The 22,551-nt window shown below is 43.9% G+C and overlaps 1 protein-coding gene across 8 annotated transcripts in view; it reads right to left on the bottom strand.

The window, feature by feature from the left end:
- The window catches only part of PARP4 (poly(ADP-ribose) polymerase family member 4), a 716,724-nt gene that overhangs the window by 296,160 nt on the left and 398,013 nt on the right, over positions 1-22,551 (bottom strand). For all 8 annotated transcript variants that reach the window (XM_077483981.1, XM_077483982.1, XM_077483983.1 and 5 more), the window contains exon 27: positions 13,732-13,812. In XM_077483981.1, the coding sequence (XP_077340107.1) occupies positions 13,732-13,812 (81 nt within the window). The remainder of the gene's footprint in view (positions 1-13,731; positions 13,813-22,551) is intronic.

Below are 22,551 nucleotides of genomic sequence, written 5' to 3'. Positions count from 1 at the left end.
AGCTGATTGGTTACTGAGTGGGGGAAGATCTTTATTTTAATTTTATCTGGTTTACCTTTTCTTTTTGCTCTAGTATTCTATCCAGCTGCATTTCTGTCCCTGTCTGCCCTTACAGTTATGAGTCAGCTGCCGTCAGACCAAGACCCTCATTTTCTTAGGTAAGGGCACGTACCTAAATAAAAAATATTTTTTTTATTTTTGAACAAATGAGTGCCTTTACGTTGTTACTCTCGTTTCAGCCCTATACGCCAAGGCATGTCTAATCAGACTTCTAGGCATCAGAGTGGACACTCCCGCCCAAGTTCTGGTCACAGCCGATCTACTAGTTCTCATCACCATTCTAATGAACGGTCAACTTCTAAAAGACATCGGTCATCCAGCCCTCCCAGGTGGGAAAGTACCAAGAAATGCCAGGCATGTGGCACAACCCCTATGGCAGATATGCTGATCTGCAAAGACTGTTTTCAGGATTATGTGGATCAAGGAAAAGCTGAGTAGCAGCAAGTGACAGATTTAATAAAGAGAGTGGTCAAAGACACTTTAGGCGAGTTAATTCACTCATCTCCTTCACTACAGGGCATACTTAGTGGCCAAGTGCAGACTTCGGGGTTAACTACTCCTGGCCCATCAACCACGGACCCTGTGGTCACATCAGGCCAACCTACCCCATCAGCAGGGGACAGAGGTGATTCAGAGGATTCTATGGACAAATCGGATCCCTCAGGCTTTAACTTCTCTTTAGTACAACAGTTTGTCTCGGCGGTTAAGCAGGCTATCGGCTGGGAAGAGAGGGAGGAATCACCTAAAAAGGCTAAGTCGTTTTTTCTGTTTCTAAAGAAAAAACTGAAAATTTTTCCCCTTTATGGAAGAGTTAAAAGATCTGATAGAGGTCGAATGGAAGAAGACGGACAAACACTTCTCCTTAAACCGGCTTCAAATTTATACCCTTTGACAGAGTCTGACTCGGCCCTCTTGGACACTCCTCCAGCAGTTGATGCTGCAGTGGTGTGCCTAGCGAAAAATATCACTCTGCCAATGGAGGACTCAGCCTTCTTTAAAGACCCTTTGGATAGGCGCATAGATGCAGACTTAAAAAAAAAGCCTACCATTTGGTCGGAGGGGCCTGCAGGCCGGCTGTAGCATTAGCTTCAGGTCTCTAACGCCATCAGGCTTTGGATCAAGAATATTGAAGTAGCCATTCGCGAGGATATACCAAAAGATGACATCGGCATTGGAGGAGCTCAAATTATCTGTGGACTTCGTAGCGGAAGCAGCAATTGATTCAATGAGGTATTTAGCCAGAGAGATGCTGCACACAGTTATGGCCAAGAGAGCGCTGTGGCTGAAGCCATGGGCAGCCGATGCAGCACCCAAACAAAACTGGTGCAAAATCCCTTTGGCGGTAAGGCTCTCTTTGGGGAGAAACTGGAGAAGGCAATCTCTAGAGTGACTGGGGGAAAAAAATCGGGATTACTTCCCCAGGATAGAAGAGTGAGGCGCTCTCCAGGTGTGTCGTCTAAATTTCAATCCTCCAGGAACAAGAACTTTGCTCACTTCCATCAAAATATAGATACCAAAAAGAATTGGAGAAGTACTCAAGCCACCTTTCTAAAAGCAAAGAAGCAGAGGAGTCTCTCCAATCCCCAGGAGGGGATGAAAACTTTTTGACAGGAGGTCACTCCAACTCCTTCCAGTAGGAGCCTGGCTGAAGAGGTTTGCAGAAATCTGGCCCAGTCAGTGCAAAGACCCTTGGGTGTTATCTACAGTACGTTTTGGTAATTTCTGGAAGTTCCTAAATCAACCCCTCACAAGACTCATTCATTCTAACAAAACAACAACCAGCTACTCCTCAAAAAGGCTTTTTTGCAGAGGCTCTGCATAAATACCTTCACCTACTGCTAGCTCAGCAAGCAGTAATCCCTGTCCCTCCTTCCGAGAGATTCACAGGATTCTATTCTCCTCTCTTTTTTTATCCCCAAAAAGAGTGGAGAATGGAGACCAGTAGTGGATTTGAAAAGATTAAATCGTTTTATACATTTGGACTCTTTCAAGATGGAATCCCTACAAACGATCATCCAGACAGATGGTCCAACCCGGAGAATGGATGATCTCAGTAGGCTTACAAGACGCCTATTTCTATATCCCCATTCTCCCTGCCTTCCAAAAATTTTTAAGAGTGGCAGTAGGTCCAACACACCTCCAGTTTCAGTGCCTTCCTTTCAGGCTGTGCACATCCCCAAGGATATTCTTGAAGGTGTTCATTGCAGTCCTGGCACCCTTCAGGGAAAAAGGCCTGCAAGTTTTTCTTTATGGACGACATCCTACTACTAGCCCCCAGTCCAGACCAACTGCTGGAACACAGGGAGATTCTTCTGTCCACCCTGAAAGAGTTTGGGTGGTTGGTGAATGCAGAGAAGAGTTTCCTGACCTCGACCAAGGTAATGATTTACCTCGGTGCTATTTTCAACACCTTGACCAGAACAGTGTGTCTTACCCCCCAGAAGGTAACGGCTATTGTCCAGAAGATGTGCCATGTAAGAACACTCTCTCATCTGCCAGCTTCAAATTGTTTGAATCTAATCGGGACCATGTCATCCTGTATCACGATGCTACCCTGGGCTCATTGGCATTTGAGGACATTTCAAATGGGCTTCCTGACGCATTGGAGGAGGAAATCTGTCAAACTGTATGTGACCAGAACTGTGTGACTGCAAAGGAGTAAACCAAACATAAGCAGGTGAAAGTAAGTGATTTTATTAAGATAAATGCATATGATGTGAATACACCACCAATACCAAACAGTGTGCGAAAACAAAATAACAGTGACAACAAACCAACCAGTATATATAACAAAGGGGATACCAGAATCGTAGTCAAGCCAGGCCAGGGTCATAAACAGGAGGTCAGCAGATGGGAAAACAATGAGAAAGGGATCAGGTTGCATGACAAGTTTCCAGGGATGCAGGAATAGACAGGATCAGGTACAACAGGTTCAGGATGCAGGATTCAAGGTTCAGGATCAGGATAACAGGTAACAGGATGCAGGTCAGGGCTCACGGCCACAAAACCAAGGGAAACATGCGAGTGCTTGCCGGGTATTTATAGGCCTGTGATTGGCCTTAAGTGACATCTGATTGCAAGAGGGGCTGTGTGCTCCACACTGCCAGGATCCACCTGCTGGTGGACACCAGTACTGCAGCCCAAAGATGACATATCAGCAGGGAAAAGCTCTCCTGATGGTTCCAAACTGGCAGCAGACACCTGCTGGTGGACCACAGTACTGCACGCCAAAAGACAGATATGGATGGAACATTTCCTGACAGTAACCCCCCTCAAAGTAGTGGCCTCCGGACGCTCCAATTGGTTGTAATTGTCCATAGTCTATGGCATCAAGCAGAACAATAGATAGGGGTACATAAGGCTGGGCAACAGGCACTTGAGGCTGGGTATCAGGCACTTCAGGGCAGACAGCGGGCTCCGGGTCATCGAGCTGGGCAGCAGGCTCTGGGTCATCGAGCTCGGGGGCAGGCTCCGGGTCATCGAGCTGGGCGGCAGGCTCCGGGTCATCGGGCTGGGCGGCAGGCTCCGGGTCATCGGGCTGGGCGGCAGGCTCCGGGTCATCGGGCTGGGCGGCAGGCCCACGGGTCATCGGGCTGGGCAGCAGGCTCCGGGTCATCGGGCTGGGCAGCAGGCTCCGGGTCATCGAGCTGGGTGGCAGGCTCCGGGTCATCGAGCTGGGCGGCAAGCTCCGGGTCATCGAGCTGGGCGACAGGCTCCGGTTCATCAAGCTGGGCGGCAGGCAAATTGAACTGGGCAACAGTCACATCAGGCTGGGCAGCCGGCACGGGCACATCAAGCTGGGCAGCAGACACAGGCACATCAAGCGCATCAAACTGGGCAGGGGCACTGCAAGCTGGGCAGCAGGCACTTCAAGCTGGGTGGCAGGCATGGGCATTTCAGGTTGGGCAGCAGACAGAGGCACATCAGGCTTGGCAGCAGACAAAGGCTCATCAGGCTGGACAGCAGGCTCCAGGTTGTCGAGCTGGGCAGCAGGCAACGAGACATCAGACGGGAAAGCTGGCAGCTCAGGCTGGGACTCTGGCACCTCAGGCTGGTAAAGATGTGGAGGCAGGATCATTCTGGTTGGGAAAAACTTTCATTTTTTCTTTGGCTTAGTCACTGAAGCTCTGTAGGTGGGGGGTGCAGCAGACTGGAAAGAAGGATTTGGATATAGCAGAGAGGAGGTAACAGCAGCTGGGAGAATTTCTTGTGGATTAGTAGGCAGCTGAGAAGAGGCAGGTGGGTTGAATGCAGGATAGGTACAGGGAGCAAAGACCGGATATTAGTATTTGGTTGGAAGCAACGTATACTGGGCTTCTACTGGGTTTGTGATGGGGAAACATACTTTTGGGCAGGCAAGTGTCTGATGGCAGAGGTGGTATGTTGTGGGCGGGGGGGGGGGGGGGCAATTGCCCCCTCCCAGAAAATAGTACCTACTCTAAGCCCCTGTACACACGGTCAGAGATTTCCACAACCAAATCCGTCGGATTCTGCCCGTCGGATTTTGTCCGTCGGATCTTGTCCGAAACTGTTGCATACACACGGTCGGACAAAGTTGGCGAAAAATCCGATCTTTCAGAACGTGATGACGTAATTTCGTTACGATGGGACTACATTCAGGCTAGTAGACAATAGCTTTGATGTAGGAATTTGATCTGGGCATGCGTGGCACTTGGTCCGATCAAAATTCTCTACACATGATCGGAGTATGTCCGATCGGCCCAGTTGTCGGGAAATATTTCCAACATGTTGGAAAATTGGGTCCGACGGATATTCCAACGGAATCAGTCCGATGCATACCACACACAGACGGATTATCCAACGACACGGTCCGATAGGAAACACTCCGACGGATTCTCTGACCGTGTGTACAAGGGCTAATGCTTTCTCTCTCCGCCACCTCACCAGATTTGCATTAATGAGGCATCTAAATGCAGCTGCAGGGACTTTATTTCTGCTTCCCCTGGCTCCCATCAGTTCATTTAGAGGAGGCCAGTGGGTTACCATGGGGGTCTGGAATCAATGTGACACAGGGGCCGCTGCTACATGCTGGCAGAGTTGCAGTAGAGCGGTGCGAGTGTCACTTCACTTCCCTGTAGGTGGAGTGATCTCCACCCGACATGTTCTGAATTCATGAAGAAATACATTTAATATTCACTGGCAGAGATGAGAGATTTCAGTAGGCCTAAAAAAAAGTGGATGAACTATAATGTTGTCATTATTGAACTGTGACCTCTTGGAGAACTTTAAAGCAAAATACAGGATCTCACATGTTTTTCCAAATGTTCAGAGGATTAGCTATCTTTTAAAGTTCTACAAGCCTGTATTGAGACAAGGTGTTGCCTGAACAAAAGGGATGTTTTGTCACAAACACCAGAAAAACTCTTATCTATCTCCTTGAATGACAAGGAAGGCTGTGCAAATATATATGGCAAGGTTTGGGCCAGACTTAGGAGGTACCTGTGACTAACAGTCATTAAACCTGAATGACCAGAACAAATATCCTATTGTCTCAGAAAGTGAGAGATCAACAAAATCAATTGTGTGAATTGTAAAGGCTTGAAGGACACAACTAAGCCATTTAAACATTTTTTGGAAGCTCAGAGTTCATCCCAAAACATGGTGTGAGAGGGATATACAAGTCAGACATATTTCAAAAGTACTTCAAGTAATTCAAACTATATGTGTAGGTCACCAAAGAGATATTATAATTTTAGTATCTAATGATCTAAAGAACTTTGTCATAAAGAAATTATATATGAAAGTGTGATTATAAATAGAAGTGTTTTAGCAACGAATTAGCATTATGAAAAACATATAATCGTGATTATAACTGTATAAGAATTTAACCTATGTTTAGATAAACAAATATTGATTGGATACCCGAATTATATATGTATCCATATAGATAATAATTGTATGTGGTTAGTAGAATTCCCAGTTTGAGAGATTATTTTCACTAAGGTACAAAAAAATACACAATATAAAATTAAATATATCACTTATAGAGATAAACCACAAAATACATGTGAGACACCTGGTGGTTGAAGGTGTTATTACCTTAAAATCACAAGACTACTGGGAAAGGTGATCATTAAGTCTGCCTGCCAATAGGAAAGGGACACATACCCTCTGGGCAGAACTTAGTATAATTTTATGATCTTTTTGTTTAAGAGGATATTTAAGAAACTAGAAAGATGCCAAAAGAGAGAGCTCAGGGGGAAGCTTAGAGACCCCCCCCCCCCCCCCCGAGAAGGGACACTGAAAGACTCCCAGACAAACTGATACTCATGCACCATGCATGAATACACATTTTTACATTCATGAAGAATCCTGCTCCTCGGAACTCGGAGGTCACACAAAGTAATTCCTCTGTAAGAGAATCTATGTTGAAAGCCACAGCAGCCATCTTAAAATTCCTGGTAACCAACAATCCACACTAATAACCATATTGGAAATGGGTAAATATTTTTATTATATAGTCTATGTTCTCTTAAATATTGATGTTTTTGAATACTCTATTATTGAAAATCGTTCTCCCGAATCAATAACCGCCTTTTAGATTTTTCTCTAAATTTAATTTTTCATTATAAATTTCTTTTTGCATAGATACCAATTTTATTGACAAACAAACGTCTAATTTATTTCAAATTGTTAACCACTTACTTACCTGCAGTATAGTAACGGTTGGACGTGTGAAATACAGACATTCTGTTTAATTGTCAATTATCAAAAGGTTATTGATTCTACTGAGAAGTGATAATGGTGATGATTAAGTCCAAAGTACGACACTCCCATTTTGTGGGTGTTTCCATTAATTGTCAAATGATCAAGTAATGCAATCTGCATTTTAATTTCATGTAGATATTTGTCTTTTGTCAACCAATAAATGTAACTATTTTTATAATCACTTGTCTCCGTGAATACGTTTCACATGTATAGACTGTGTCATATAGATTGATTCTGTATCTTAAAAATATCTTCGTTAAAAATTACTTAATAAATATTGTGCGGGAAAATGTCCTTAAAAAGCACAACAGACAGGAGCTATCTATTCCCGGCTGGTATGATGTCACGATTCAGAGGCACGCAGGATTGAAGACAAGATGGACAGCTCAGTGCACTGCAAGCCTTAGCTAAGGCATTCTTATGTTAATGAGCTACGGCAGCCATCGTTATGTTAATGAGTTAACACCTTGTCTTACATGTGAAGTGGTTAACGCTTTGGGGGTGGGGGGGTGAAATAATTTACAATGGTAGTTGTAATATGCACATGGAGGGGGTTAATGTACTCACTCATGTACTTGTGACCAGTGGAAATTAACCCCTTTGTGCTGCATTAACCACTTCCCGACCGGCGCACGCCGATGTACGTCGGCAGAATGGCACGGGCAGGCAAATGGGCGTACCAGTACGTCCCCTTTAATTTTTCCTCCCTGCCATCCCGAGCACGCTGGCAGAGACGCGCTCGCGTGCCGGTCGGGACCCCTGTGAGTCCGGCCGCAGGTCCCGCGGACTCTATTACCGCGGGCATACCTGCGATCGTCTCACGGGGCGGCTGAACTAGGAGATACCATTGTAAACGGCATCTCCCAGTTCTGCCTAGCAACAAGTGACGCTGATCTCTGCTCCATGTGATTGGAGCAGAGATCAGTGTTCACTAAAAGAAAGCCCAGCCCCCAACAGTTAGTAAAACGCCTCTAGGAACACTTAACCCCTACACTGCCACCCACTGGTTAACCCCTTCACTGCCAGTGTCATTTACACAGGAATCACTGCTTTTGTATAGCAGTGATTGCTGTATAAATGACAATGGTCCCAAAAATGTGTCAAAAATGTCTGATGTGTCTGCCATAATGTCGCAATCACAATAAAAATCACCGATCGCCGCCATTACTAGTAAAAAAAAAAAAATGTATTAATAAAAATGCCATAAAACTATCCCATATTTTGTAAACGCTATAACTTTTGCGCAAACCAATCAAAAATATGTAGAAGAATATGTATTGGCCTAAACTGAGGGAAATTTTTTTTTTTTATATATTTTTGGGGGATATTTATTAGAACAAAAAGTAAAAAATGATGCGTTTTTTTCAAAATTGTCGCTCTATTTTTGTTTATAGCGCAAAAAATAAAAACCGCAGGGATAATCAAATACCACCAAAAGAAAGCTCTATTTGTGGGGAAAAAAGGACGTCAATTTTGTTTGGGAGCCACGTCGCACGACAGCGCAATTGTCAGTTAAAGCGACGCAGTGCCGAATCGCAAAAAGTGGTCTGGTCTTAAGCCAGCAAAATGGTCCGGGGCTTAAGTGGTTAATGACAGCGGCACCATCAATGTTAATTAACCCCTTTTATGCAGCACAAAGGGGTTAATTGCCACTGGTCAGTAATACATCAGTAAGTACATTAACCCCCTATGTGCCATATTACAATTACCAATCATCATCATCATCATGATAATCCCACAATAAAGGTGCGTTGAGCCACAGCACCTGTATTGTGTGATTATCATGATAATGATGATATAGAATGACAGAAAAATGTATCTTTATGCTTCATTCACACAGGGCAGACATGCGTCTGACATGCAGGGCTGTCTTTTACTGGCTTGGGGATGCATAAAGTGTTACATGCATCCCAATGCCAGCATCCCATTATTTCTACTGAGACACACAGCCGCTATATCTCAATATGTCATGCGTGCGTATCCCAAAATGCATGCAGGGTTTATTCAGGGACCCGCACCAACATGTCATATTGGGATATAGCGGCTGTGTGTCTCAGTAGAAATAAACGGGATAAAACCGCCCTGTTAGAGGCCTTTACCGCCGACACCCGCCAGAGTGTGAAAGCAGCCTTATTTTCTGGCAGTGCCCCTCCCGAGACTAGACTCTGGATCCGCTCCTGGTTGTGGGTTGGCTGGGGCTGGTTGTAACATATCAGACCATGCTGAGAGTATTGGTTGGACAAATTAACAGATCACATGCTGCCCGTCTAACAAGGGTCTGTACTGAGTGAATACATTCCATAAGCTTCTGCTGAGGACAAACAGAATAGTGCTCAAAAAAGCATGCAGAATCATCCTCTAACAGCCACACCAGAGACTCCACCTGATCAGCACTGAACGGGGGAGAAAAATCATCACCGGTCTTTGGAACACAGGACAGGGCTAGCTCAGCACATATTTGGATCAAAGGCTGCACATACCTAAACATACAGCCCTGGTCAACCAGGGAGTGGGCCAAACGGATGATCTCAAGCAGCTGGTCATTGGTCCACTCTTTCAGTGTCTGGCGGAGATACTCCCAACTCTTTGACGCCAGCAGAGCAGAATAAGAAATCACATTAGGATTCATTCCAGCAAAGCCAACAGAACCAAGATGGTTCCTCTGTGCAACCACTTCTGGTCAGGGATGGCCTTGGTTTCTGTCATAAACCAGATATGACCAGAACTGTGTGACTGCGACAGAGTAAACCAAACATAAGTAGGTGAAAGTAAGTGATTTTATTAAGATAAATGCATATAATGTGAATACACCACCAATACCAGAGTAAGAAAACAAAACAACAGTGTCAACAAACCAACCAGTATATATAACAAAGGGGATACCAGAATCGTAGTCAAGCCAGGCCAGGATCATAAACAGGAGGTCAGCAGATGGGGGAAAAAGGGATCAGGTTGCAGGACAAGGTTCCAGGGATGCAGGAATAGACAGGATCAGGTACAACAGGATCAGGATAACAGGATGCAGGATGCAGGCTGGGGGTCTAAAGGACAAAACCAAGGCAAAAATGTGAGTGCTTATAGGCCTGTGATTGGCCTCAAGTGACACCTGATTGCAGGAAGTGCTACCTGCTCCACACTGCCAGGATCCATCCGCTGGTGGACCTCAGTACTGCAGCCCAAAGATGACATAACATCAGCAGGGAAAAGCTCTCCTGACAGTTCCAAACTGGCAGGAGACACCTGCTGGTGGACCTCAGTACTGCATGCCAAAAGACAGATATTACTAGCGGATGGAACATTTCCTGACAAAATCACTGTGTCAATGGATTACGATCTCGGCTTCCATGAGGAGGGGTCTCCTCTGGTGGTCGAAAGAGGACCTAATCTCAAAAGCTCATCTTCTTCAATGTCCCTCCTGGACCATTCTTACCACCGATGCAAGCTTGATGGGGTGGGGAGCACACTGCGATCATCTTGCGGTACAAGGGAGGTGGGACGTCCCCACAAAGGAGGTAGTCTCCAATGTCTTGGAACTATGGGTGGTCTGTCTAGCCCAAGTGAGTCTGGAAGAACATCTGCACCAGAAACAAGTCCTAGTACATCTGGACAAGTGGAGTCCATTATGTTGTGGCTGGAGAGAAATCTGTTGGATCTGAAGGCGGTTTACCTTCCGGGCCATCTGAATCAAGAGGCAGATTATCTGTCTCGTTTTCAAGACAACAAAGAATGGTCTCTTCAACCTTCGATGTTCAATTGGATCAGGAGCCTGCAGAAATCAACTTTTTGCCTCTCCAATGAATTCCAAATTGCCAAGATTTCTCTCCCGCCTGCCTCATCCCCGCTCAGAAGCAGTAGATGCCCCCTCGAGCCCATGGCATTGCAAGAAGGCTTATGCGTTTCCTCCCAGACCCTTGATTTCAAAGTTTCTACTCAGATTGACGAGGGAACCAGTCAGAGTTGTGGCTATTCTTCCTTACTGGCCAAGGATGCCATGGTTCCCCCGAGCAATGGGCCTCAATATGTGTCCTCCGCTCAAGATTCCGGTATTTCCACAGCTCCTCTCCCAAGGGAGATTTTTGCATCCAGCTCCTCATAAGCTGAACCTACATGTTTGGATGTTGAAAGGGAGAAGTTCCAGTTCTTAGGGTGTTCTGCAAATGTGATTTCTAGTCTTCTTAAGGCCAGAAAACCCTCCACAAATTATGTTTATTCAAAAATATGGAATAAATTCAAGTAAATAAATTCTTGTAGCAGACAAGTGTTCGGATCCTACAATGCCATACACTGCACTGCTCTTGGATTTTTTACAAACCGGCTTAGACCTTGGTCTTAGTCTCAGTTCATTTAAAGTTCAGATGGCATCTATTTCGGCAGCTATCCAGAAAAGATGGGCAGAAGACGCACTCATCATTCAATTTTTCAGGGCAGTCAAAAAAACTCATCCTCCAAGAAAACGATCCTTTCCTACTTGGGATCTGCCCTTTGTACTGGACTGTCTGATGGCTCAGCCTTTCATCCCAATAGAATCCGCTTCCTTATGGAACCTTCCGCTCAAGACAGTATTTCTAATTGCAGTGACTTCAGGGAAAAGGGCCTCGGAATTACAAGCTTTAGGGGCAGAAGAAGAGCACATATCTTTCTTTCAGGATAGGGTGGAACTATGGACAGTTCAGGGATTTGTCCCAAAAGTCCCTTGTCGGCCCACTCTCTCGGAAGCCTGGGCACTGCCTACCTTTGCAGAGGCACTCTTGGGGTCACTACAAGAATTGAACATCTCCAAGGTGTTAAGATGCTACCTGCAAGTCACAAGCCCCTTTAGAGCTTCAAACTATTCATACTGCCTTGGGGCAGGAATAAAGGGAAGGAAGCCACATCAAGAACTATCGCTTCCTGTATTTGTAAACTGATCCAAAAAGTGTATAGGGCTAGATCTGTCATGATCAGGGGTCAGGCTCGAAAACCAATTGCTATAGCAGTTGCAGGACTACCACTAACCAGCAGAATAGGTACACAGGCAGTCACCCTGGCAGAGGACACAGGCTCATCTGAGGTGTGGAGTCTAAGTAATAACCCGTTTTCACCAGAGCTCCTGATGGTGGAGATGGATTTAGCTGCATGTTAGTACCGGGTCGCGGTCCTCAGGATCGCCCCACCAGGAGGTGAGCAAGCTGGGGTTCAGTAGCGGATGAGCAGGTAAGGATCAAACAGAAGCGTGGTCAGTAAGCAAGCCAAAAGGTCAGTAACGAGTTGTTGCAGGTTGGGATCAGGCAGAAGCGTAGTCGTGGAACAAGCCAAGGGTCGATAACGAGCAGTAGCAAGTATAAACGGCAGCAGGGAAGACAGAAGCGAGATACAGGCTGGAGATAGCCCAATATTCTGGCAAGGAGAAAGTGCAGAGACATGACTTATATCAGGAAGTTCATGGGAGGAGCAAAGAGTTCAAGGTTCAGCTGAAATCAAGGTAAAAGACAGGGTTGTCTAAAGGATCTGACAAGGCACGTTCCAGCATCTCAGATAGCTCAATGAGAAGATTCCTTGCCAGACACAGCTGAGGTCCCAGGTTCAAGACCAGGTCCTGACAGGATCCTCCGGTGGTAAAAGCCAACTCAACGAGGGCAGTCTCTTCATCATGGGCGGCAAGAGCTAAGTCTCTCTAGAAACCATTTGCAAAGCGGCCACGTGGTCATTTACAAACACGTTCATGCGTCATTACAGAATCGATCCAGGAGCACTCACTTCAGTGGAGTTTGGGAGAGTCGCGATTGCATGTCGCGATTGCATCAGCTCTCACATTTCCTTAATAAAATTTTCTTTATGAGCAGTACCCACCCTGGTTTTAGCTATTTATTGTATCACAGGTATGCTGCCATGGAGACACAAGGAAAAAGGAAAATTGTTTCATACTTACCGTCATTTTCCTTTCCTGGTGCCTATCCATGGCAGCATACATGCCCTCCCATGGTATTCAATATAATAGGAGAATGCTGGGGGGGGGGGGGGGGGGTATGACTGTCACTTTTATAATGTAGGGGAGGGGAGGACTCCAGGGGCGGAGCTTATCACAGGTATGCTGCCATGGATAGGCACCAGGAAGGGAAAATTACGGTAAGTATGAAACAATTTTCTGTTTTCTATGAAGGTATGATAAAATAAATTTGATAGTGATAAGTGTGCAGGATAAAACAAATATTAGTGTTAAATACTTGTATTATGACATTTTTGGTACTACAGCTCCCACCGAGTATTCTTAAAGAGAAAATTGCAATTAAAATAAGTACTGTATTTATTGGCGTATAACACACACTTTTTTCCCCTTAAAATCAGGGGAAAATAGTGGGTGCGCATTATACGCCGATCCCCGCCAATCTCCCGCTGATTGCGAGGAAAGTAGCGAGCAGAGCCGAGATACACAAAGCCGAGTGTATTTTGGCTAGACTCGGCTCCTCTTGCAGCCTCGCAGTCAACCTCCACTGATTGCGAGAGGAGCGAGCGCCTCCGACATACAGAACGTCAAGTGTACTTCGGCTAGACTCGGCTCCTCTCGCAGTCCCGCCCCTGACTGTGAGCAGAGCCGTCTTTCTGTATGTCAGCAGCGCTCGCTCCTCTCCTCTCGCAATCAGTGGAGATGGGCGAGACTGTGAGCAGAGCAGAGTCTAGCCTAAGTACACTAGGCTTTGTGTATCTCGGCTCCGCTTGCTCCTCTCCGCTCAGCTCGACGCCAACTTTAAATCATGGCAATGCTGCAAAAAGACTAGCAATGCTGTAAAGGCACTGGGCAAGGCTGCAGATGGACACTGATAAGGCTGCATTGATGGGCATTTAAATGTAAGTTTTTTTCCTTAAAATTCCCTCATAAACTTGGGGTGTGTGTTATACGCCGATAAATACAACTTCTTCTGTATAAAGCTTTAAAATGTCATATAGAGATTATCTGTAACATACTGTTCCAGTGGTCTTCTGTAGTTCAGTGGTTGAAATGATGTTCTCAAATTCTTTATCGTTGATTAAAGCCTTCAGCGTGGCCTAAAATTGAACAAAGCATAATTTTAATTGTCAACTATGTAAATACCAGCATTAAATATATAAAAAAAGAAGGGCAAAACAATTTATTAGGTAGTTACTGTTCAGTGAAATAACAAAGAAATAATGGTATACAAATATACAGCCTACTTTATCGGTGCTGCTTTTGCAGACCTCATTTAAAAAAATGCTAGTTGCCTGGATGCTGCACTGACTTACTAGAAAGTACATGTATGAGCACTATGGTTTGCCTCTTTCTTTTGAGCTTGAGATAGATATCCTATGTAGTCAATTTCATCCAATAATGTGGCTGTGAAGATGGGTCTTGTGGTTCCTCTGATTGATTTAATATACAAGCTGGAACAGATTGCAGACGTTCTCCGAGTCCTGCTGCCTGCCAACATGCTAAATTGATCTTTGTGGTGAGGGTCAGCTTCTGGAGGTGAGCAATTACCCTAGGGGAATGTGTAGGATTGTGTCTTTTCAGCTGAAGCACACTTTCATTGAAGAAGCATGATTTTGTACTAAAATAGGATTTAGGTTTTTCTTCACTGAGGACTATTTACACTTTTTTAACAATTTGTGTTCTGTTTTGGGTGACATCTGAGTAGTTTTGGATAAATTATTGTTGTCATTTTTATACACACATATTTACAGATTTTTCATGGTGATTTTTATTGCAATGCTTTATATGACATGCATAGGTCGAAATGTAGTTTAGAGCACAGCACTTTATATGCAGTCTGACAATTTTAAGTGATTCAGGGTGCATGCGGTTATGATTAGGAATACATAGGGGCTGTTGCGCAAATTATTTTTTGATCACGTTACTAGAAAGTACATTTGGTTGTACATAACATAATCCAGACTCTTTTACATTATGTAATTCTGGGCCCTGAATTCTGTGCATTACAAAAGTCTATACTTTATTCACTGATCTCTGCATTACACACTTCCTTACATACTCCTGACACCTGCACCCTGTGTATTACATGCGCCTATATCCTGCACTCTGTGTATACATACTTCTGACCACTGCACTCTGTACACTGAGCTGTGCACTACATACTCCTGGCTCTTTCACTCTGTATGTTACATACTTCTGACCACCTGTGTGTTAAAATAATTCTTACCCATACACTTGGAGTATTAAATTCTTCTGACCACTGCACTCTGTATACTGGATGATCCATAACAAACCCAACCCTGCATTCTGTGGGTTACATAGTTTTGATCATGACATGTGCGCTGGACTGTATGTTACATACTTACGACCCCTGCATGGAGGGAACTACATTTTTCTGTATGGTAAATAACCCAGAACCTTAAAAAGCAGTTGCAGCACCATAAAATTAAACTCCTTCTAATGTAATGGAATTGCAGCATCAGGAATGAGACATCTTACAATTCTTTTGTACAAATCCAACCACAATGAAAATGCTACCACTCTCCAGCTACATAGTACTTAATATGGAAAAAGACAAAAGTCTATCTGGTTCAACCAATGGAGAAAAAAAAAAAAGAAAACCTCCATATACACAATCCTATACCCACAGTTGATTTACTTTGTGCCCTTCATACTCCTGACCACAGGTACAAAATCTTTGTTGTTTATTAAGTTCCCCTCCCCCAGAAAACATATGTTCATTGCATTGCATTCTCCTGACCCCTGAACTCTCATGCATACTACACAATTGGCTGTGAATTACATACTCCTTGCTCTTGCAATCCTGTGCATTTCATACTTTGGATTGCTTCACACTGGGCTGTATGTTCCATACTTCCTACAACTACACTTTGTACTCTGTGCTTCATACTCCTTATCCCTGCACTCTATATACTGAACTGTCTGTTACATACTCCTGCCTTCTGCACTTTGTGAGTTACATACTCTTGATCTACAATACATACTGTTGAGTCTGGCACTATATGTTGTATGTCAAATATTCCTGATCTTTGTTCTATATACAGTACATTATATTGTACATTAGATACTTCTGAGTCCTGATGAAAGTGTCCATGGTCTCAACAGTTGCTGGCTGCTAGGTGCCCCCCCTATTATTTTAATGAAGTCCGTCTTTCAAGTTGGGTCAAAGTTTTAGTTCTATATTCTGTTTGCAGAAAAGTATATACTGTATGATGAAAGAGTAATTTTTCAGAAATATTTATGCTGAGGCTGAGATGTGTGTCCATGAGACAGTTAATTGTAGTAAACAAACAGAACTGTACTCTATAAAATCAGTTTCTTGGTGTACATTAAGGGGCAGTAATTAACCCCTTCCCAACTGCCGCACGCCAATATACGTTGGCAGAATGGCACGGGTGGGCAAAAGGGCGTACAGGTATGTCCCTTTTAAGATTCTGAATTTTTGGCGTGCGTGCTCGCCACATGCTCCGTGACCATGGGTCCCATAGTTTAAAACTGCAATTTATTGTATTAAAATTAACAATGTATCACTCTCAGTTCAGAATAGGAACACATGTACGAAGTAGTATAGATCCTCTGGGCCGGCCTCCCGCCGTCCCAAACTCCACCCTACGTGTTACGTCACAGCACGCATGATTTCTTCAGGGGTAGGGGTCAAGTGAATATTGCTCCTCTATTATAACACTATACCGCTGTTACGGGTGTCAATCTATATTACTGCAACTATACATCACTCCAACTTTATACAGCATATAGGCTCACTACTTGTCATCTTCAACATCAAAGAAATAAAAATATACTAAAAATGTCAAACAAATAAATACTATAATACTATTTTATTAATGAAGCTGCATTTACATAAAAATATCCTTAAACACCTTAAATTGAAATCAGTACCATGGATAAAAAAAGAAAATAGACCCCCTAGAGAAGAGATGCAGTTTCTGGTGGTGTCAACACTAAACATATGGGATGGTTTGGTGAAAAGGGGAATAGGATCCACCTATGTGGGCCCAATCACACCCCTCTTCTCCCACCCTGAATTCTTACCAGCAAAGGACCCTATGGCCTTCCTGAAATTGCAGAGAAGGGAGGATACAAGCATTATACAGATAATGGAGAATGGTAGAATCCCCCGGTTGGAAGCCCTGGGAAGAGAGCATGAAAAGAAGTGGATGCAATACAAGCAACTTCAAAAATGTATAGCTGCCCTTAAAAGAAAGGGGACACTGGATAGAACACCGACCCCACTGGAATTATTATTTTTGCAAGAACAGAAACCAATACATAACCTATCTAATGTATATAAATATCTAATAGTAAAGAACCAGAACTAAGTTATATTAAAAAAAATGGGAAAATGAATTAGGGATAGATATCCCCAGAGCCAACTGGGACAAAGCAATTACATTAACACATAAGATGTCAATCTCTAGTATGCATCAAGAAAGGAATTATAAATTATTGGTGAGATGGTATAGGTGTCCAAAGGATATGCACAGAATTAATCCAGACACTTGTTGGAGGTGTCAACGGGAAGTAGGTATGTCACATATTTGGTATTTCTGCCCAGAGATTCAGAAATTCTGGAAGAAAATATATAAAATATATCGAGATATAATGGTGAGTAATTTACAACCAGATGTATTGGTTTCTATACTATCTATGATTCCGGAATCAGTTAAGAAAATAAAGAAAGATATATTAAAACACTTTTTAACAGCAGCAAGAATGGTTATAGCAAGAAAATGAAAAAATTAGATAGCACCCTCAGTAGAGGAATGGATAGTAGAGATGGACGAGATGCGTTTCCTGGAGGAGAGAATTGTGATCAAGAAAGATCTGAAAAGGCAGATAATGTTAATATGGCAAAAATGGGACGAATATAAAGAAACAACATCGTTACTTTCAGTACGATAGGACGATAGCTCAAATTAAGATAGAGGAGCAGGGGATATAGAGGAAAAAGGGTTTGGTTTAAAGTGGGGGGATAGGGGCCTTTTTTCTTTTTTTAATGAATGAGTGTGATAGGGAAAGATAATCAGAAAGGTTACATATGGATATTGAAATGTAAATAATATTGGAGTGAAAATAGATTGTAATCCGATAATATTGTGAAATGGAGAATGGATTGATAAATGTTGGATGAGAAAAATTGTAAAAAAAATGTTTTGTTAAATAAAGATTAAAAAAAAGAAAACAAAAAAAATCCCTTAAACTGAGCCACCCCAATCTAGGGTTGCTAGAATTAACTAAGCCTTAGTGAGAACCAAAAATAAAATCAGTTAAAGTACCAGTATGTGTCCTAGTACCATCTAATGGTCAGTAACATAAAGTGATATAAATGATATGCTTATCACAGATATAATTAATGGAAACAAATATCCAAAAATTGTTTTAAAATATATTAAAAAATTAGACATTACAAATTAAAAAAAAAAGTCCCTATTATTATATATAATGGTATTGTATATTAATGTTAGACATTCAAATCGATTTTAAATTCTATCAGATAAAAATAATAATAACTAAATTAATGTATAGGGGTTAAAGATTAATTTTTATAGATCAAAAATAAAAAATCACTAATACATTTTAATTGTTTTAATCGTGATTTTTAACTTTTGATATATTATATAAAAAAAAAAAAATAATGTAATCTTTATGTAACTGCTATACATACATTTTTTAACAGAAAAGTTTATTGAAGTTTCAAGCAGAATAGTAAAGAACAGAAATACAGTGGTACATTCTCATTGACCGCACATTAGTTACCAATTTACATTATAAGCCTTACAGTATAGGGTGGAAGCTTGGCGTGCGTACATCAGTGAAAAGGAGACTATTTCCCGGGGCACAATACATCAACCAGGAATTTTATGAGAAGGAAGAGAAAATATTCCATTATCCCTGGAGGGGGGGGGGGGGGGTGGAGGGGGTGAAAGGCAGGTAGAGTGGGTAGAAGGAGGACCTGCGGGGGGGGGATCAGGAGGAGCACGGAGGGTGGGGGGGATGGAGGAAGTTTCAATTCCATCTCAGCTGGATTTTACCAACAGTAAGCAGTGTGTGCAGTTCCGTAAATATATCTAGTGTGCCAGTTTACTCATCACTTATCAGTTATGCTTCTGTGTTTTCCGAGTCCTCTCCCAGAGGCAATGGTCTCTCACGGACCCAAGCCGCCCATAGTTTGTCGAACTTCTTAGGCCAATTATTACCCAAGTAGGTCAGCACCCCTGTCTCGTACCTCTGTGAAGCGAGATGGGTGGGGAGATGGTGGATCCCGTACGTACTCTAGCCCTCGGAGAACTGTACACAGTGCCTGAACCCACGAGATAAAATTAGGTCCAAAGCCAAACTGACGTAGGACCTCCCACAGGTAAACCCACTCCATCGAATCAAATGCCTTTTCGGGATCAAGGGAAGCAACCAGATCCGATGGAGTGAGATAGTCGGAGGATGCCATATCAGTTCCCTTGCTGGGCATAAATCCTGTCTGATCTTCGTGTATCAGGGTTAAGATAACTTTTTTTACTCTATTGGCCAGGACTTTTAGTAAATAACTTAACATCAACGTTAAGCAGAGCTATAGGTCTATATGATGTGCACTGTTCTGGGTTCTTACCTGGCTTGGGTATTACAACAATGATTGCCTCTGCCATGGAGGTGGGAAGGGCTCCCTCCTCCAAGGCCTTGGCCATCACGTTGCGCAGTCTAGACAGTAATTGTTCACTGTATTGTTTATAAAACTCTGTCAGCAGGCCATCTGCCCCAGGGGTTTTCCCACTCTGAAGGCTACCCAGCGCATGTTGCACTTCCTTGAGGATTATCGGTCTATCCAGGCTGTCCCTAGCAGCCTCAGTGAGCCTGGGAAAGACAATCCTATCCAGGTACAGTCCCAGTTCTTCCATTGGGTATGTTATCCTAGTAGAGTATAGGGATTTATAATAAGAGGCAAATTGATCATTGATGGCCTGTGGGTCAATTATAACCACCCCATGGTCATATCTTAAGCGGGCTATAGTAGTGGCCGGTTGTTCTTTCTCTAGCCATGCTAGGAGGTGCCCCGTTTTTTTTCCCCCTGTTCAAAAATGTGCTGAGTTTGTGCTAATTGGTGGTTTTCTGACCTTAGTGACTCTCAGGAGAACTACTTTGCGAAAGGCAGCCTGCATATCTAGACGGGTGATTGGGTTTTTAGAGAGGATATACTGGGACTCCAGGGCACTCGCCCTGTTTTCGGCCTCTTCTATAGTAATAGCTGCATTTCTGCGGGCTCTAGATATAGAGGACTGACAGCAACCCCTGACGTATGCCTTAAAGGCATCCCATGTCGCCTCCGAGGAGGCCGTGTGGTCATTCAACCGCCAGTATTCAGAGAGGAGGGTTGCCATCTCGAAATTCTATGGTGGGGTCCAAGATCCAATACCGGGAGAGTCGCCACACTCTCTCAGAATGCGGAATCGACGTTTGGAGGTAGCAGAGCATGGGGGCATGATCCGATAAGCCCCTTGGGAGGATCTCAATTTTTATTACCTTTGGCAAGAGACCCAACTGGCATATACCAGGTCTATTTGTGAGAGAGAACGATATGAGGCAGACTGGCAGGTGAAGGCTTGACACGTAGGGTGCCTTCATCTTCAGACGTCTGTCCGTCCATACAGAGATGCCCACTTGGACAAAGGGGATTCCGCGGCGGTGCCAGAGGTCAATTTATCTAGGGTAGGACTCTGAAGCACGTTGAAATCCCCTGCTATAATAATATTATCCGTTGCATATTTAGCTATAATAGGGACCAGATTTTTCAACAATGAGATGGTAGCAGGCGGAGGTATGTAGATTCCCGCAATTAACAGTTCAAGAGTATGTAGATAGAATTGCATGCAGTAGCACATACCTTCCCCCTGGGTCAGTTTTAACATTTAGAAGTTCGAAGGTCAGGGATTTATGTACCAGGACACTCACTCCTCTGGCGTAATCTGAGTAAGTAGCGTGGTAATAGTGTCCCACCCATGGCTTTTTTAGACTCAGAACCCAGGGATTGTTTCACTTTATCGTTGAGACCCCTGACATTCCACAAAAGCAGTCGTAAGGGGGCCATGTATCAATCAATTGAAAGGTACCTATCGGATATTCACTCATCCTATGACTCAGGGGTGACAGTCTCTCCTTCAACATCCACATTGTTGAAGCATAACCGCCTACCAACCCACCACTCAACCTCTGTCTAGGCACATCTTGCACGTCAAATGAACGGGACCACTGCATTAAGCAAGCTAAAAAAAAAAAAAAAAAAAAGAGAGAAAACAAAGATACTTAACTAAACCCTATAACCCCCCCCCCCCCACCCCACACATCCATGTAGAAAAGAGATATCAAAAAGAACCTCATGGAGTATTTTATCCCCCAACTTTCAGAACATACAACCCCAATGTAGATCAGGAGATTCACCTATGGGGGGCGTGTAACAGGCTGTAAATTGGAGACCCTATACAGTCAAATTGCATGATCATCGCAGTTCGCACCCACGTGTCAGGTATGGCTTAGCCCTTCCTTCTCTTGGCTGGTCGCTCAGCTGTCGGCTAATTGCCAGCTCTCTTCTCTCTCCACAGTTACCAGCTATTCCTGATGATGCTTGTATGACCTGCCTACTTAAAGCCTTCCAGCTCACTTCACTGCCTTCGCCTTGGTCACATCACTGAAACCATCTCTTGCTGTTTGTTTAAAGACTGGCTTGCTGACATCCCTTCTGGCTCCTTATCCTGCTTGCTGTGCTCTACTTGGATCCATGACTTCTGGCCTGGCTGACGACCCGATCTGGTTACTGTACTCTGGCTATGCTTGACTACGCTTTTTCTATTTACCTTTTTATTTTTATTAATAAACAAGTGTGATTTAATTGTACTTCTGTATCAGCCTGATTCATGGTTTCTGACAATAGCCGAAGGCCATGAATTCAGAAGATAGTCAATCCACTTGTTGGTAAGATTTTTTCCAGATTGGATGAGCAAGATCACCGCATGGATCAGTTTGCCATGGGGTTACAAATGCTCCTGAATTGCATGGCTCACCTGGAATCCCCCACGGTGGCTGCTCCGGTACAACCTGAGTCGCAGGCCATCCCTGCTGTTGCGCCAGTCTCTGTGCAGGCACTCGCCTCGAGTATTACCTCTATAAGAGGTATGTCTGGTTCTGCTCCGCTTCCCCAGCGATTTGGGGGTGATCCAGTTCAATCCAGAGGGTTTCTCAATCAGGTTGAGATATACTTCGAGATGCTGCCCCAGGCATTTCCCACGGACAGAAGCAAAGTAGGTTTCGTGATATCTTTGCTTTCTGAGAGAGCCTTGGCATGGGCTAACCCTCTATGGGAGACGCAAAAACCTGTTGTCTTTAGTTACCCTCAGTTTGTGGCCTCCTTTAAAAGGGTTTTTGACGTTCCCGCACGCTCCGCTTCTGCTGCCAAGTGCCTCATGTCCATCAAACAGAGTACGAGAACTGTTGCAGACTACGCCATTGAATTCCGTATTCTGGCAGCAGAGGTTGCTAGGAACAATGAGGCCCTCGTGGCTTTTTCTCATGGTCTCTCGGATTCCATCAAGGATGAGATAGCAGCCCGAGATATACCCACTGAGCTGGAGAGCTTGATCTCGTTTGCCATCCTCATTGACTCCAGACTCAGAGAAAGACTTTCTCTTAAGGAGCGCTTGCGGAAGCCTCCTGTACGTTTGCCTCCGAGCTTTGTAGTCCCACCTATGCCTCCTTCACCTCCCATGCCTCCTGGTACCGAGTTGGTCAGTGAAGATGGACCCATGCACCTGGGC

Source organism: Lithobates pipiens, unplaced genomic scaffold (assembly GCF_037356315.1).
Source record: "Lithobates pipiens isolate NorthernLeopardFrog02 unplaced genomic scaffold, aLitPip1_a1.2 Scaffold_16, whole genome shotgun sequence".
In the NCBI taxonomy this organism is placed as follows: domain Eukaryota; kingdom Metazoa; phylum Chordata; class Amphibia; order Anura; family Ranidae; genus Lithobates; species Lithobates pipiens.
Note: the sequence above shows the minus strand (reverse complement) of the source record. Positions and strands in the feature narration are given on the sequence as shown.